The sequence below is a fragment of the Hyperoodon ampullatus genome, assembly GCF_949752795.1.
Source record: "Hyperoodon ampullatus genome assembly, chromosome: 3".
In the NCBI taxonomy this organism is placed as follows: domain Eukaryota; kingdom Metazoa; phylum Chordata; class Mammalia; order Artiodactyla; family Ziphiidae; genus Hyperoodon; species Hyperoodon ampullatus.
This window is the reverse complement of record NC_136916.1, coordinates 47,455,403-47,474,533: the sequence shown is the minus strand read 5'-3', so window position 1 is coordinate 47,474,533 and position 19,131 is coordinate 47,455,403. Positions and strand designations below refer to the sequence as shown.

The 19,131-nt window shown below is 40.0% G+C and overlaps 1 protein-coding gene across 1 annotated transcript in view; it reads right to left on the bottom strand.

Annotated features, from left to right (window-relative positions):
* The window catches only part of TCF12 (transcription factor 12), a gene marked incomplete at both ends in the record, with an annotated part of 385,872 nt that extends 372,659 nt beyond the window's left edge, over window positions 1-13,213 (bottom strand). The window contains 3 exons of the mRNA XM_079701343.1: window positions 10,893-10,965; window positions 11,893-11,989; window positions 13,079-13,213. Coding sequence (XP_079557469.1) covers window positions 10,893-10,965; window positions 11,893-11,967 — 148 coding nt within the window. The remainder of the gene's footprint in view (window positions 1-10,892; window positions 10,966-11,892; window positions 11,990-13,078) is intronic.
* Between the last annotated feature and the right edge of the window lie 5,918 nt (window positions 13,214-19,131).

Here is a 19,131-nt window from a genome sequence, read left to right as displayed (position 1 = left end):
GTGACTGACTAAATATTTATGCAGTACATTTATCATTATTGATTTTTTTAAAATAATAAGACTCCTCCCATTCCCCCAATCATTCACTGGGCAAAGTCCCACTGCTCTACAACTTGTTCAGCAAGTCTCAGAGTCTACCCACTCTGGCAATACTCTGAAGTTTGACAAGAGATGTTATATAAAGTATGAAGGCAAGACAGACTGTGGCTGTATGGCCTGTTCTGTGTTCCCACAGCAGGGAATCTCAAACCTCTACAAACTTTATGTGGATTTAATTATTCAATATTATATAATGATTCTTCAGACAGTAGCACTGGTAATGCTACAGGGAACAGGTTTGCAAGGGAACCAGAAAAGTCAGTATAGCCAATTGACCTGCCTCTCAAAACAGATACACAAAGACTAGTTTATTACACACTCACTTGATTGTTACTTTCATAGTTATATTAAACAGTAATGGGACTGAGCCGGTGACAGGCTCCTGAGGAAAATTTCATACACTCATTAGAATCACAATTTGTTTTTAATGAAGATATCTTTAATGAGTATACTGCAGGAATAAACATCATGCTACTAACCTATGAAAACTTTTAACCAATATAAAAGTAGAGAATAAAATTACCAAAGACTGGTTTTGTTGTCTGTCCTCTATGAAACCAAATCTTAGCTCCTCCTTTTCTTCATGAATATGACTTGTAGGATTTTCTTCTGTTTGCTCTCACACAGTTAAATTTGGATAAGGGTCAAGGCTGAGGCTTTATCTTGGAGGTAATCACATGCTGCTGATTTTTTATATATGCATATATACATAATTATTTCTTACTTGGTTTTATATATTTATGTAAATATATCTGTTAGCATCCTGAAAATTTCCATGCAAAGTGACCAGGGAAATATCACTACACTCCTTGGCCCAAAAGATGAAAAGCTTATACCTCCTCAAAATGAAAACTGACTTCCTAAAACAATGTATAGGGCAAACTTCTCAAACCACAAAGCTCAGTCCGAAAAGCTTATACTGTATTCCAAGAAGAATTTCCTTTATATTAACAAGTCCACCACAATTTTTTTCTGTATTTAAAATAATTGTCTCTAGCTTAGACTTTTAGTACAAAAGAGAAATTCTTATTTTGAGTTGAAAACAACAACAGTGGGGAGGGAGTGAGGGAGATTCACACACACACACACACACACACACAGAAGGGGAGGTCTATAATACCTTTTTGGAAATCCATGGGGTTGGGTGGGTTTTAGAATTCCATTTTTCAGATTTTAGAAAAGAAATACAGTATACATACCATACCATACAAATCACCCCCAGCACCTGGTAATCATACAGTAACTAGAAAAATAGGAAATGTCAATGGCCTCCCTTCAGATAAGATCGAATCTTGCCACTAAAATAATTTATGCTGAATTTAAAGGAAAAAATTTGATTCATATCTTTTCCAATTTCAAAATGGCAGATCAGTGATTGTGGACCTTTGGCAAGTAAAAAGGTGGTCTTGACATATAATAAATAAACTGTGCTATCACCTAAAATAAAAAGAACTAGCTGATGCTTAAATAAGAGACACTTAGGATATGTAATAAAGTCTTAAAGTGGATCTAATTACTTGCCTAGTTGGAAAAGCATAATCAATTCAAGCTGCCTGTAAGCTGCCACCAAGAGATCCAACATGCATCATCTTCCCCCTTTAACTTTATTCCAAATTGGGACCAACAATGAAAAAACATTTTCCTAAACCTAAGTATGTCAAAGTCAGCTGGATACAGTAGGGTTTCCAAATAGCAAAAATCTAAGAGGACCTCCTAACTCAGGAGAACTCAATGACTTTCATCCCTTGTTTATGAATGCCCATATAAACTCAGATTCTCTAAACTAACTTGTGGCCAAATCATGCTTCTGCAGTAAGTTCAAAGTGAGCCTAGCATTTTTTCCTCTCCAGTAGCATAGTAAACCTTTTTTTTATTCCCAACAATCTCAAAACAACATACGCCTCAGAACAGAGAGGCTGGATGACTGTAATTCCCTCCAAGCAGGGATCCCCATGGTGTCCCACCACTAACTCACAACTCTTGCTGAGAGCAGCAGCTCATATGCTCATTGATTAGAGTTGTGTAATCAGATTAAGTTCAACCTGTGTTCTCTACATTAACCACCAGTGAAGTGGTGGAAGAGTCATCATGAGTTGATCCTGCTCATTTTAAAGCCTCACAATGGTTCACTGGCAAAACCACCAGAAGAAAACAAGTGAACAACTTTTGAGGGAGGCTAATGCAAGAAAGACTTCCTTTGAGTAACTGGAATAATTTTTCAAATTCAGAGTATTCCCTCAGTTCAAATTCAGGCACTTTCATAACACCTAAAACAGATCTGAGAAAATGACATCTTGGGCCAGCTTTCTTCATTTTTAATAACCAAAAATAAGGTATAGTAGTGGGTTTTTTTTTTTTAAAAGGTAGTATTTTCTGTCCTGTGCCTTATCTCAAATTGTTTTTTTATTTTATTTTGAAGGTTTCATCCCTGAGTCACTGTCCAATACAATAAAAATTAGTAACCAATCCCTAATCCGTTTTCATTTCTGTGTGATCTTTAAATGTGATCTTTAAGTCCCCAATCAGCTTATAGTAGCTTGGATGACTCACCATGGTCTTTATGAGAGCACATTTTTAACCTGGAACACATGAGAGCACATTTTAAACATGGAACAAAAAATCAAAGCTCTCCCTGTAAAGGCATACAAGTCAGGGGTATGTGAAAAAATCACAGGATGATCTGGATAGAAAAAGAAAACAGAAGTTCAAATGACAGTTATATATATTACCAACAAATTTCTCTGTGCTTCAGCTTACAGAGTAACAATTTGCTCCCTACCAAAACCACCCCCCTCCCCCAATGTAACATTCCCTTTTCATAGATTTTTGTAGGAGCAAGAAAAGATCCAGGATAAAGAGAGCCAAAGAAAATATACTCTAAGGCTGGTCTTCTCACCAAAGAAAGGATAGTATAGGACTGCATCCCACTCCACCCTGGCCTCTACCCCCAAAGATACAAAGGAAAACAGGAGGAAGGCAATGTCATAAGCTAAACTCAATGCATCCTCCTAGAACTTCAGTTTTACTTAATGATTAATTAAAACATATTTCTATTACAACAAATATGTTTGTGCTAAGGAGTAGAAAGTAAAATGCACATGAAGATTTTTAAGATAAGATTTCTTCTGCTCACTTACAATGTGTTGCTTCAGGCTACCAGGGGAGTTTATGCTCCTTCCCTGCCATTAAGAAAAAAGTGGAGAAGCTCTACCCTAGAGACTCATTCTCTTCAACCTGTCTCCCAGCCATTCTATCCTCTCAGGTCACATCATTTTTATTTTATTTATTTATTTAGACCACACTTCATTCTAGAAAGGAAAATTTTCAAGCACCTAGAGAGCAATATAGAGAAAACACTACATCCAGGTGGCGATGCCTAAACATGAAAGAGGGTTTTCAAAAGGTGTACACATTTCTGTTTACCATTCTGCACTATACAATATGTAGTCCACAAAATAATAGTATTAAGAAGAAATGAGCTACAAAAAATAAAGGTAAGGTTATTAGGTACCTAATGACCTTTCAAAACTATTCTTCAGCCTGATTTTGGCACTAGAAAGCAACTCTGGCATGTTGCCCTTGGGGGGCATTTCCTCACCCTCCCCACCGCCATAAAACATCACATTTTATCTAAAGTAAAATGAGGTAATGCCTATAAATAGCTTAGCATAGCACCTAGCATATGATAATAGTTCAATAAACATTGGCTATAATACTGGTTATAATTATTACTATTAATAATAATATTACATTAGTATTACTTAAGAGGGTGCCATAGGCAGCTACAATTTTTGAATCTACAGTGTAGCAGGCAATATATAGAGATAATCTTATTTGATCCTCATAAAGACTCTGAAGGTAAGCATTATCATCCACTCTTCATAAAGGAGAAAAGTATGTTCAGATCATTTAAATGACTTGCCTAGGGCCACCCAGCTAATAAGTTGCAAAGCACTGTTCCAATCTAGTCATCTGGCTCCTGAGCCCAATTCTTCCCACTGCACTATACTACCTCTCTTATAAAAAGTCAAGAATTCAAGGGCTAGGGCTTCCATGGTGGCGCAGTGGTTGAGAGTCCGCCTGCCGATGCAGGGGACAAGGGATTCGTGCCCCGGTCCGGGAAGATCCCACATGCCGCGGAGCAGCTGGGCCCATGAGCCATGGCCGCTGAGCCTGCGCGTCCGGAGCCTGTGCTCCGCAACGGGAGAGGCCACAACAGTGAGAGGCCCGCGTACCGCACACAAACACACACACACAAAAAAAAAAAAAAAAAAAAAAAAAGAATTCAAGGGCTCTCTCACTGATAGACTCCAACTAGATTCCACTCCATTTCAATAAGCACAGGTCAAAGAATGACAGGAATTCCCTCCAGTCAACAGACAACCAAATTACATACAAATACAAATCTGCACCAAATATCATCAAACACTCCATCCGAAAACTAATAAAAATTTGTATTTTTACATTAAATAATCAACCAAAGTCACTAATTCTATACATCTAATTCCACCATTAACATCAATTCTTGACCTGATCATTTATCTCCCTCTGAGTTCATTTTCCTAAGGGTATTCATTCACTCACTTAGTTTTAAGTATAACTTGTAGGAACAAACACCCAAATCTACATCTCCTATCCAAAGGAAACTGAAGTGTAGATAAAAATATATGCATGTACAAAAAGGTATTCACTATCATATTTTTTATAACAAAACGCAAATCAACAAACAAAATCTCTAAACGTCAAGCAGTAATATAACTGATTTGATGTTATGCTATATTCATCCCATGTAATAATACCATACAATAATTTTAAATGGAGCTTATGAAGAACCTTTAAGAACATGAGAAAATGCTCATAACATCAAGTGAAATTAAAAAGCAGGACATGAAATGAAACCATCAGTAAGCTCTCAACTTTGCAAACACAGAACAGGAAAAAAAGACTAAAAGGAAATAAATCAAAATGTAACAATTTTCTCTGTATAGTAAAATAACCGGTGTCTTTTTCCCCTTGTTGCTTTTTCTGTTCTCCAATTTTCTTTTCAATGATGATTATGTATTAATTTTATAGGCAGAAAAGAGCTTTTTTTCCACCAAAATTTTTAACTCATCTTGCAGCACTCTTCTCTCATAAATCCCTAAGTTAGCCAAGAGTCCCAAGTCATGTGAAATTTAAAATGCTCAAAACATACCAGCATCTTTATTTTTTTTTTTCTCCAGCATTACTACCCTCCAATTACGCCAGAACTGCAAAAGTAATTTCTCTCACCTACAGAAATCCAGTCCTTCAAATTCTGTCAATCCTTTTCTTCTGGTATTTTTCCTTCTTACTTCCTATTTTCCCTTCCTACTTCCTATACTAATACCAAGTCCAAACCTTCACCAGCTCATCCCCAGATTAGCACAATAGCCTCCTGAATAAGTAAATGCTTTCCTTATTCTACTGCCTCACCACTAACAATTCACTCCACCACAGTTCACTCTGTGCCAGATACTGTTCCTGGAGCTTTACCTGTATTAACTCGGTTAACATTCATAACGACTCTATGAGGATAGCTACTATTATCAGTCCTATTTTACAGATTAAGAAATAGAAGCACAGAGAGGTTAAGATACGTACCCAAGGTCACCAGCTAATAAATGGCAATGATTAGATTTGAACCCATGCAGTTTGGCTCCAGATAACAGTATATAAATATGAGCTACTCAAGGAGTGCAGGAGTGGTAATCAATAAAAATCAGTTTCTCTTTCCCTGAACTGTGTACATACAGGCCCTTGGAGTAAGCCTCCCATTTCCGAGTCTCTTTTCATGCTATTCCACAACTGGGAGGACAGTTCTTCTCTTCCCTAATTCATTTTTCATATCTCCTTTAAAAGGCAACTTTAAATTCAAAATTTTTGAGTTTTCCTTAAGCCAGTTCCCTCATTCCTCAGCACATTCTTACTCTTATGGACTCAATTTAACCTATATTAATGTGCAGTTGTTGACATTTTTTATGTTATAGAAGTTTACCTCACATTTTTACATTTTATCTTCCTGTCTAGATAATGAAATGCCTCCACTTTTTTTGGTCTATGTCCTTCTCCATTTGCCACCTTCCCAAAAGCTAGTAGAATAGCAACCTGCACAAAGTAAATACTAAATAAATATGTGGTTAACTGATAAATCTAAGATAAATATGGCTCAACTATTTAACAAGGCAGAAAGTCTTTTGAACTAATATATTTAAATGTTTGTCTTCTTTTCATTTTATTCCCTAAGCACAAAAGCATTAGATTTGTAATTTCAACATTCCCATCCAAAAAAACATATTCAAGCAATACCCAAAAGCAGTCCTATTAAATACTTTTTTTTAAAAAGATATCCCACACACTGTCCAGAAACTCCTTTTTTTTCCCCAGGAGACCTTTTCTAATAGTGTTATTTTACTCTCTTGTGGCAAGAGTTATCCAAGTCTTTGACAACACTAAGCAGGCAGTGACATTCCAGATGTATCAACTGTTCAAGAACAAAAAAAGACTATTTGGCTTTAATAAGAGATTATCGTAAATAGGCCCATTAAACCTAAAATGTGAAAACAACTGTGTTTATATTTAAAGTTGAGTATCTTCATCTTTATCTTCTTATCCAAGAAAATGATTTTAAATGTTTAAATTGTTAACGAAAACAGATAGAAATAATAATTAATTAAAGGTATGGCTCACTGTATATAATAAACAAGTCTCTAAAATACTATGACCTAATCAAACTGGTTTTCAAATCCATTATAAGCCATGACTACTTAAAAGAGCACTATAGGAACTACTCCGAAAAGCACACAGTACTCATGGTTATAATCTTGTCTCTAATTTTTGTTTTCCAATAATGTATTTTCATATACAGATTTTCTCTAAAAGACTCCTTTGCTACTTAACTCTTACATTACATGTGCCACTTAACAGTAGGCCATATTTATCCTAAAATATTATATTTTTCCTCATATGCCTGCTGACTCTGCAATTACTCTAATTCATCACTACAGCTCGCCAGAAGCAAATGTCTAATATGGTTCAGTTACCCAAATAACTACTAAATTTGAATGTATATTACTATACACTATAGTTAACAAACTTCAACACTGATAGGTACACAATATGAAACATATCCTACTCATAACTTTACAATACTTTAAGTGAAAAAGCTAAATCTAGTTTCCCCCCTATTTAAAATTACCATTCCTACTTATATTACAGTTCAGTTAAAAAACACACTGGTAAAATTTTGGTGTTCCCTTTCTTGATATTTCAAATAATGCTATAGCAATTTAAAAAGCTTACTCCATTTTAATTGAGTGAGTAGGTGTTTACTAATCTTTCCCTTTTTTTAAGAAATTACTTGAGAAGTAGATACAGTTATAATAGGGAAACACCAGGAATCCTTGTGATGATAGAACTGTTACTGTATCTTGAGTATATCACTGTGAATAACCTAGTTGTGATATTGTACCACAGTTTTACAAGATGTTACTGTTGCAGGAAACATGTTAAAGTAAAAGTGGGATCTCTGTTGTTTCTTACAACTGCATATGAATCTACCATTATCTCAAAACAAAAAGTTTAATTTAAAAAAATATTGAAGAGTAATTTAATGAGAATTCATTTTTCTGGCCTCCCAGAAAATTTTGAGAATTCAATATTTTCAAAAATCCCAAACATGCATATGAAAATACCCCCCAAATGAAAAACTGTATTCCTTTTACAAATTAAGAGCTAGAAAATAGTTCTCATAATTCCTTCCAAAAATCTTGAGCAAGAAGAAATCTATAGTGTTACAAAAGTCTGATTTGAACAAGGAAAAGTAAAAGCTTTACTTGCTTGTTAAAATAACTCTCTAGATAGAAATATAAGAGACAGACTCAATATATATAGATGGCTTACTAAACAAATTTATCCCACTCCCTTCCAACATCTCTTGTTACTTGGATTCAAAAACTAACAAAGGAAATTTTTCAGATATCATGTAAACATTTAAACTACGAAAAATTAAATCCAATATCACAAATTAGTTCTCCATACTCAATCCCTGAAGCTGGAGGGGACAGTGGATTTAAACACCAGAACTATTTCCAGTTTGTCAATCCTTTCAACAAGCTTTCCTCCTATACACTGTCCTCCGAAAGTGCCTCACCTTTAACTCCTACAGAGAGAAACCCCTGTCTCAAGGTCACCATAAGAATACCTCACAGCTTCTATCATACCAAGCAGACAAATTCACAGTGTATCATTATGCAAAGAAAATTAACACCCTTGATGAAAAAATATGACTATAAAAATTCCTCAAGACAAATGAGTAACAGAAAATACACATTAGCCTTTTCCATTGAGACTTTTGATAAGTGTCAGCTATCATACAAGTTATATATCGCTTTAGGAATAAGATTTTAAAATAACATCACGTACTATATCATATACACTGAAATTAAGTCATCCTCAAAAAGGACAATCAATAAAGAAAATTATACACACAACTGTGGTTTTCATGAGGCAAAAGGCTTGGGATTTTGCAAATGTTACTTCAAAAACAAGGTAACTCTAATCTTTAAGTCACCTCTTCAGAAGGAAAGTCAGATCTTTAGCTCCTTATACACTGCAAGTAATCAGACATTAGGACATATTACATATCCTTTGACATGAGGTCATAAGATTATTAAAGTATCAATAAAATATACAAATAAAACAATATTGCCACATCAACCTCTTTTAGACATTTCCCTTAAGATAAGAAATAGCTATAGGACCATATCTACCAGTATACTTTCATGTAAAATGACTGCTTTGCTATTTTCCCTTCCCCCCAAATCTAAATCTATTCACTGATTATTAGAGGTCATAGCTTTTTTTAATTAAAATTTTTTCCTGAAATTTAAAATAAACCACACAGATAAATATTTAAGTTCAAATTTTCAACGGATAAAAAAACCTAACAGTTTTAAAGCTATAAATTTCCTGCTCTAAAAAATCAAATATTATGAACAATTCTACAATGTAGAAAAATAATTTTTTTCTTTGTATAATGCATGCTACAGAAAGAAGGACCCACAACTGTTCCAATGTCATGCTAGAGTTCACTGAACTTTTTTTAAAATTTTATACTACATAAATCATACCTTAATTTTAAAAAGTAAAAAATACATATTTGCCCTTATTCTAAAAACAGAAAGTATTTCTAAGAGCCAGTTTCTGAAGTTCATGTCCTTGATATCTATGAATGTCAGTTAAATATATTTTCTACAATTCAAATCAGAGCTAACAGTCTGAAACAGCAATATCACTATTCATTTAATGAAATATACTAAGCATCTACTATGTATTAGACAAAGAAAATTTGAAAGTTCCTGAGAATCTATCAGTTGCAAAACTTGACATGTACTCACAACAGTAGTAAAGAAAGAGAATATAGCCTTCTTCTATATTAACTAATAATCTTCTCTCCTCAACCCAAAAAAGCGATGATTTTCAAACCACTACCAATAAATGGATAGAGGTGGGAGAAGAGCTGGAGTTTGGCTGACATTTTATGATATCCTTTTGATTAAGGATAATATTAGTCTTTAGGATATTTAAAATTCAAAATGTTTTTATTTGAGATGTTAAACAACATGCTATATTTTCCCCTTAAGTTGTAATTTCATCATTAAAAATGAATTTTAGTAAATTAAGGTAGCGTATGATTTTTAAATAGAAACTTGTTTTAATGTAAAGTCGTATAAAGGGTTAAATTGGTTATGAAATTGACCTTCTTTTCTGATGTTTTGCTCCCACAGTATCTTAAGAAGTCAACTATCATTTTACTAGGGGAAATAAAAAAGCACCGGTCAAAGAGGAATTACTGAGTTTCAGCCTAGAGACTTGACAGCTGGTTTTCTTATGTTGCTGTCTTGGCTTTTGTTTTTTTTTTTACCTCTCCCAACACTAAGGGATAAATCTAAGTTAAACAGAAAATGATACCTTTTGTACACTAGAATGGACCTTGCTTCTGGAACATTTATTTTTTTTAAATCATGAGTATAACTAAGTAAGAAAAACCAAAAATGCACACTTAAGAAATATGGAATAAGTGTTAATATTGGAGCAGAGTAGTTATAAATATACAGAAAGTAAATCTGAGGACGAAAGCACTAGTGTGGAACTAGGAATCTAATTTAACTTACTCTAAACATCCTAATGTAACATGAATGTAGGACAGAATTCAATCATCTGTGTTATTTGAAAGTACATCTAACTTTCTATTCATTTATTTGTAACATTTCAAATAACTGTGCACAAAATTGTTAATTTCCTGAAGACTTCCAAAAGGAATAGCCATCTTTTAAAATAAGTGTTACTAATTACTGCTTGACTCAATTCCACTTTTCATATGCATATTTTAAATAATATTATTTTACCAATTCTTTAGAATCCAAAAGTTTAATAACATTAATGGGCTAAAATTTAGAAAATTTTTAAAATACAAATATTTAAATAAACAATAAAAAAAAAATACTATACATGGACCAAAGAGCACTTTCTTCTGGTACTTTTCTAAATACAGAGGCATGCTATAATCCCTTGCACTCAAACAAGATAATTTTCAATTTAAAAATTTAGAGAAAAGAGAACAATTTTTTAAATTCACATTGAAATTCTTGAAGAAATGTCAATGGATCCTTAAAGGAACAGCCCCCATTTGGGGCTTGTTTGTTTTTGTTTATAGTTTTAACTAGACATCACAACACCAAAATATGAGTTTCTGATTTTAGACATGAGCTTACCTGATCCGCTGAACTGACTGCTTCCCAGTGTCGTTGGTCTGGTTTTCCCACTATTAACAGGTGGGGAAAACATCTGCAAAATAACCCAAACGCATCTGTTAGTTGTGAAATTCTTCTAGATTCCTTGGAAACAAAAGTCCACCAAGAGTCATCAATTAGTTGCTGTATTTCAGAGGGAAGTTAAAATAAAATTGGATATATACATTCAGACCCAGAAAAGCAAATACACTTAGTGATATTATTTCCTCACACTATTTGGAAATACTGGCTATTTTCTGTTCTGAAAACCCAGTCAGTTACATGAGAGATTCTAAGATCATTAAGTTTAAGTGGTAAGTTTCTGTCAATGATCTTCGCTTTGTACCAGCAGTTAAAAAAGGAATTCAACGCATTAGAAATAAGGGCAGTGGGACCAGCTGATATTTTTAAGTCACTCAATTATTTCCCATGTTAAGAAAATTTTAAATGTACATACACATATGTACTTCTTGTATATGCATATGTTCACACACATATACACATGTATAAGTACATATATATTTATATAAAAATGGTTCCATCCAAAAGGCTGGGAATCCTAGCCCTTCACTAGCTTTCCTGTAACTGACATCTTTCAGGTACCATAAACTATACCACATCTTGAAAAGGAAAATGGTTAGGAGTGTTGAAGAAAAAACAATTTTTTTTTCATATGAAGTTCAAAATTCCTAATAATCATCAGGGTCAGAGGATGACTCAACCAAAGCTCAAGATAACGCTGTTCTCCTTTTAACTGGCTAAATCAAATGACCCCTCTGGCATTAAAGTTTTAAATCTGCAAGTCTAGACATTACATCAAAGTTCAGGTGTCCAACTTGGGGGAGCTGGACTCCAGCCCTGAGAACTACTGCTCAAAGCAGATGGAGTTCACGCCGCTTAGTCTCCACGTCGCTCTCCCCCCTTTCTTTCTTTTTCTGTAAACCTCAGCAGAACCCCAAGATGCCGCAGAAAGCTCTCATACCGCACTGAAGTCCAGCAGGTCGCTCAGCTCCTTGTCGGTCCCTATAGCAGCCATGCGCTGCTGCTGGGGATTCATCTTCGGCCACTTCTAGCAGGTCCTAAGACAGAGGAAAGAGGCTCAGCGAGAGACCACCGAGGCCCAAAGTGTGTACGGGAATGGAGAGGGGCGTAGAAGAAGAGGAAAAACGCCGGGCTGACTTCCAATACCCTACTCGTTCCCCACCGCCGCGCGGGCAGGGGGCAGGAGAGCCGGGCGCCCGCGCCGGGTCCGTGAATCCACGCGTTTCTCGGCCCGGCCCGGGAGCTACGCGGCGGCTCCCGCAACTCGCCGCCTCTCCCGCAAGTTTCCGAGCCCGTCCCTGCCCCCTCCCCGGCGCCCCCTACCCCGCGCAGCCGCGGGGTGCCGGACGCGCGGGGCCCGGCCCGGACGGGGGTCTCGAGGGGCGAGGATGAGGGGTGATTGGGCATCCAGCGAGCGGAGCGGCGGCGAGGGGAGTAGCGAAGTGACTCTCTGGCTCGGCAACAATAGAACTGACAAGTTGCAGGGAACGCGCCGCTCGCAGGCCCGCGTCTGCGGCGGCCGCCGCCGCCGCCCGGATGTCCCCCGCGGGCCCCGGGGGTCGGAAAGCACACCCCCCACCGCGCGCGTCCGAGGGGCGTTTTTAAAAAGAAAACAGAAACATCGACAACTAGCCCCGCTCTTGCCCGGCGTCCTCCTCCCCCGGCTCGGCCTCCTCCCACTTTTGCTACCCTGCCCGCGGCCGGCCGGCCCCGGACCTGCCTAACAATGAGCCTGGCTCGGCAGCCGAAGAACCCGCTCTCCCGCGCGCCCCGGAACCCCAGCCGAGCACTGAGCGGGGCGCGCAGGCCGAGCGCGCCGCCCGCGGGCCTGGACGCCCGCGACTCTTCACCTCCGCCCCCACTCCGCTCCCCAACTTGGAGGGGACCCCGAGTTCGCCTCTGTACAAAGGGGCGCGGAGTTGGGGCGCGGGCCGGGGGCGCCTCCGCTCCGGCAGGGACGCGGCGGCGCTCCGCAGCCCCCAGCCCCAACACGGCGTCCCCTCCCGCTTGCCGGCCCGCAATTACCTGCCGCCCCGTCTCCGCATCCAACCACCCCGATTAAAGTTCACTTTGGCCGGGAGAGCGGGCTCGGACTTCCCCTTGCACGGCCCGGCGGTTCGGCTCACTTTCCCCCGCGCGAGCTCTCGAATCCGGGCGGGGGAGGCGGCTCTCAGGCCTGGCCGCCCCTTTCTCCCGGGGCGGGCTGGCGGTCCCCCCAGATAGAACTTGTGGGTCTCCTCAGGCGGACATTTTTTTCGCTGAGGCGGCCTCAGCACCGCGCTCGGCTCGGCTCTGGATCCCTCCGCGCCGGGAAGAGCCCCGGGTTAACCCCTTCGTCCCCCGCCCGCTCCTGCCGCCTGCGCCGAGGAAGTGGGGCCAGCCGAGGGGGCGGGGAGGAGCCTGCGGGAACGGGGAGGGGCCGGCGCGCGGCTGGCGGACAAAGCCCGCGGTGGGGTGAGGCGGGCCGGAGTCGGAGCCGCCGGGGAGGGGCTGGAGGCACGCGCAGACACCCAGCGAGGCAGGGCCAGGCCGCCCGGGAGGACGCCTGGTCGGGCCCCCGGGAGAGGGTAGGCGGGCACCGTGGCGCCTCCCCGGGCTCGTCCTGCTCCGGCTTCCCGCCCCGAAGCGGAGCGGCGGAGACGCTACAGCGGGCGCATCTGGAGCCGCTGCCCAGGCCACCCAGCCCGAGGCCGCAGAGCCCTGAAAGGCTTCCGTTCCCGAGCAAGCCGCGCTGGACGCCGGATGCCACACTCGGCCAGGCCCGAAGGCTCCGGCCCTGGGAGGCTGCGTAGGGCTCGGCTTGGAAGATGCGTGTGTGGGGAAGGAGACCGGCCACCTCGGTCGGCTTTTGGAGTAGGTACGGTTGGTCAGATTCGTTGCTGAGCGGAATGCAGAAGAGGCAAAACCTTCCTCAAACCACACAAAGCAACGTGGGCTTCAGGTTCCCAAACACATCACTCACTCAAGCGTCCAGGTCTACAATCCTCTCTTTCCATCCGAATCCCAAAAGAGGCCACCGAATCGCACAGCAGGACGAGTTCTTGTAAATGGATCAAGCCAGTCCCTTCATTTTACAGAGACAGCCCAGAGAGGTTCTGTCACAAAGTCGCAGTCTTGGTGCAAGTACTGAACTTGGCCTGAAGAACCCCAAACGGAGTAAGAAGAGGACAAAATAACTAAACCTCAATTTCATTCTATTCAGATGTCAAAGTAAGGTTTTCTCCAATAGCAGCCAATGCTTTGACTCTTTTGGGTCAGTGAATGCAGTAAAGACCAGTAAGCCCCAGGCGGAAGAAACACTGTGAGGAAAGAAGACATATCCAAAGTAACAAATTGAAAAATGCAGCCAACGCCTTGAGGGCAACAACCTGGCAAGAAGGAGCTATTGGATCCCAGATTTGCATGGAAACAAGGAGATAGGCTTAGCTGCAAATATGCAATTACTGTACTTTATTACAAACAGAGCTGTCCAGCGGAAGAAGGCAATTGTAGCTTGGGGGTGAGGGTTTCCATTACGTTCTCACCGGCTACACCCTGCACCTGGCCAGATCCTGTGGTAACCTCCCCTGTATCTACTACTCCTTATCTAGGTAAACACCTACCCCCTTTCTTAGCATCACATCCCTGGCCTGGCTGCCTACTGGAGAATGCGGTTCCATTCCAAGCAAATGAGCAAAATTCCAACCTAAAGCAGCACAGTCCCATTCCATCCTACAGTTACTGGTTGGCAATGTGCATGACACAATTTGGGCCAATGCTGGGGGCTTTGGGGAAAGTTTTTGTTTATTTATTTTTTCATATTCTGAGAGCTTCAGAGGCAGCTTCCTCTTTCTGCACATACTCAAGAAATCCAGGAGCATAAAAACAATGAAAAAATGTGAAGGAATATCACCAGCATATTTTATGGAAAAAAAAAAAATCAAGGAACTTCTGGACTTTGGGCAGCCATCTTCCAACCACCAGGTCCAGCCAGGTGAAAATAAAGCAGACATGGAGAAAGCATAGGCAGAAAAACATATGCTTTGGTGATGTTTTTGAGTCTCTAATCACAGCTTCTGAACCCAGGACTACTGTCATTGACGGAACCAACAGGATTAGAGTATTCTGCTGTTTGTAATCTAATGTGTTCTAAGCGATATAGGCCCAATGGCTATTTTTTGTGGCAAAGACCTAAACATCAAGATGAAAAGTCTGACTAGAACTTTTAAGGCCCCATACCAATAGAAAGATTCTCAGTAGTAAAACTGAAGAGAAATCTTGGGGAAAGGAGAAGGCATATAATCCCATCTCAAGATAAAAGGAAAGCCAGTTTCTTCTCATCCTTCTCATACAACTAACTTAGAGGAAGAAATTACTGTCTGCCCAAACCCTCGGTCATGGGGGCTTCCTCACTCCTTTGAGGGACTGACTGAAGTTTTTCATTTCTATTATGGCCCATATTGTTATATACTTTATTTTCCTCATTAGATTAAACACTCCTTGAGGGATGGGACTGCTATGCATCTGTCTATACTGTGCCCCTAGCATAGTGCCAGGTGTATAGTACACACTCAAAAAAGGGAGGCTGGAATTCTATCAGTCATTTGACATTAAACATGAATATATTTCTTATCCTGTAATACAGTCTTGTCATGTATCATTTTTAATAGGGGAATATTTTCCCCACCAATGGATTTTCTATAATACTCTGGACATATATGGAAGACAAAAAGAATATAAAAACTGGAGTTGGGCTTCCCTGGTGGCGCAGTGGTTGAGAGTCCGCCTGCCGATGCAGGGGACATGGGTTCGTGCCCCGGTCCAGGAGGATCCCACGTGCCGTGGAGCGGCTGGGCCCGTGAGCCATGGCCGCTGGGCCTGCGCGTCTGGAGCCTGTGCTCCGCAACGGGAGAGGCCACAACAGTGAGAGGCCCGTGTACCGCAAAAAAAAAAAAAAAAAAACTGGAGTTGTGTCATTTGTAAGTAATTTCTGGGCTTTTGCTGACCTTGCCAGATAGAGCCAGGAAGCTTTATTAAAAAGCTCAGAGAGAAACAGTCAGTAACACAAATTCAGTGATAATTAATAGTACTGTTTCTATAGTATAAGTTAATATCAATAAATCAATATTGAAATATATTTAATGAACGCTTCTTACATGCAAGGCATGGTGCTAAATGCTGTTTAGGAACAGAAAATATCAAACCCACCCTGCCACTCTATACTCGAAAACACACACAAACAATTTTATCAGGGAGACCTGAAATACCCAAAGAAACCTTTACAGTCAAAAGAAAAAGCAGCCAAAACAATGCAGTTTGCTCCCTTGGGAGAATGACTTGAACTTGGCCTCTCATTCAGAAGGCAAGAATTCTAGAAAGCTCAGAGAAGGAAAAGGAGGAGGAGGAGAGAGAATAGAGCCAATCAAGTCAAGTGGCAAGTTGCTATCTAGATGGAGTGACTGGCCTCCTAACATTTTCCCCTTAGAACCAAGGTTAATGGCTAATAGACTCCCTTGTAGCTCCGTGCTCTGTAAGACAGCAGCTAGGAGTTTATGCTTTCTTTTCCACAGCTGTCCCCTTGGGACTAAAGGGAACTATTTTATGTAACAATTAGTTTAATAAGAAGTATTACGTTAACTTCATGGCACTCACATCAAAGATGAATTAAAAGCCAAGATTTTCCACTTTTATCATAAGCCAGGTTCTACTAGTCATCAGTGATCCCCTCCTCATTTTCTTTGATCAGCCAGCAAGAATCCCTCACCTTTGGGGGATTTCCTGGTACGGATTTCGCCTTTCCTCTCTGTTCATAGCTAAAAAGAGTATTCTCCTTGCTAGTGTCATTTATTATATAAGCCATTAAATGGCTTTACTGCAAACTTCTCTGCAGAAGGTAAAGCAGGAGATCTCTAGAGGGTAGGGGGATTAAGTGAACATTTGTACATTGGTTGCTGAGACTCCCAGATATCTTTACCAACTTGGCTACCAGATTCCAGCAGCCAGACTTTCAACTTCCAAGGAGGAGATTAGAATATCCTTCTATGTGGAATCTGATCACCCAAGAGGAAAGACCTGAAGATATTAACATGGGAGGTTCCCCACCTATTAACCCAAACAAGTAATTCTATAGAGATGTTTATACCTGACAAACCCCCCACCCAATCACTCAGAGTTTCCAATCAGCATTGTATTGTCCTGTTCTTAAATATGAGCAGACAACCAAGTATTGGTTATCAGACATTTGAGAGAAGCCACTATCATGTGAGACATTTAGAGCATTTAGAATTGAAAACGGGAGAGTATAAATGGAGAGAAAATTGATAAATGCTTTGGAAGAGGAAGTTAAGGAAATCTCTTAGAAAGCAGAGAGGACAAGTTCAGGAAGTACAAAATCCAAATAATAATGGCTCCAAAAAGAGAGATAAGAGGGAAAAATGATGAAGGTCATCAATGAAATAATCTAAGAAAAATTCCCAGAACTGAAGTACATGAGTTACCAAATTAAATGGGTTCACGAAGTGCCCACCAAAATAGATAAAAATAGATCTATACCAAAGCATGTGATCAGGAGATTTGAGCATACTGAAGACGAAGATAAGATCTTCAAGCTTCCAAAGAGAACACAAAACAGGACAAACACAAAGAATTAAGAACCAAAATGTCAGCCATTGTTCAACAACACTAGAAGCTAGTGAGCAATGGAACAAGGCCTTCAAACATTCTGAAGAAAGAAAATTACTAAATGAAGTAATGGTTTGGAAGTATTTTTTTAAGTAACTCTATATGTCATATCATTTTTAAAGCAAATATTACTTTTCTCTGGTTAATGTGACTTAATCAATGTGACTAAGTCAATGTGACTTAGGGATAAAGATACACCCAACTGGGTCCCAGATAGAACACACAGCGGCCTCACCTGCAAATAATACACATACAGTTTTTGCTCTCTTTTCTCAGCATCTCTGAAGAATTTTTAAAATATTATTAACTTTTGGCAAGCAAAGAATCCTCTAATTATTATATTCTCTTTTGAATAGTCAAATTTAATATACATATTTCTGGTAGTCTGATCTTAGTTATTCACTGCAATGAGGTAAGCATCCAAACAACAAACACCTTTTTGGTTTTTTGTTTGTTTGTTTTGGCTGCGGCTCATGGCTTGCAGGTTTCTAGTTCCCTCAAGGGATCGGACCCAGGCCCCCTACAATGGAAGCTCAGAGTTCTAACCACTGGACCGCCAGGGAATTCCGGGTATTTTTTAATATATCAAATTTTAAAATATTTTTACCAGATTTTAAAATATCTTTGCCATGTATTTGAAGAGGCAAGTGCCTAGGAACTAAACAAACTAATAGAAGTGTCTTTAAAAAGCTGACAAACACTGGACTACTTATTTTGCTCCATCCGTTTAACCTGTCCTTGTTTGGAATAAAAGTTTGAAAACTGATGTGGAGTACCAACAACGACTGAAGACATCTCACTAGAATGTAAGCTCCATGGGGCAGAAATCTTTTTCTGTATGGTTCATTAGTGTATTCCAAGCACCTAGAAGACAGTGCCAAGTAGATAGTATGTGCATAGTAAATATTTTGGGGGCTTATGAAAAACTGAAAGAATAAATGAATGACAGAAGGCACTTTAGTCTTGAAAATAGCAACTGAATGTTTAAGTAAGTAAGTAGCTGGGCTTTTGAAAATGGAAATTAAATTTGCATCCATAATTTCCTTGTGACCACCATTATAAAAAACGTGCAGAAGAATGGTAGTGAATATTTGTCATAGTCATGAACGTCCACCATCATTTTTTTTTTTTTTTTTTTTTTTGTGGTACGCGGGCCTCTCACTGTTGTGGCCTCTCCCGTTGCGGAGCACAGGCTCCGGACGCGCAGGCTCAGCAGCCATGGATCACGGGCCCAGCCGCTCCGCGGCACGTGGGATCTTCCCGGACCGGGGCACGAACCCGTGTCCCCTGAATCGGCAGGCGGACTCTCAACCACTGCACCACCAGGGAAGCCCCGTCCACCATCTTTTAAACAGACTTTCTGTATTAAAGAACATTCCCGTGATATAACTCCTGCCTTCCTAACGTGTAAGTTAGAGCCCAAAATTCCGAAGACCTTTTGCAGCCAGGACACAGACTTGTGACCTAGGCACCTGCTCAAGGAAACAAGCTACAGTTCGAGCCGCCATTTTGTCATTTG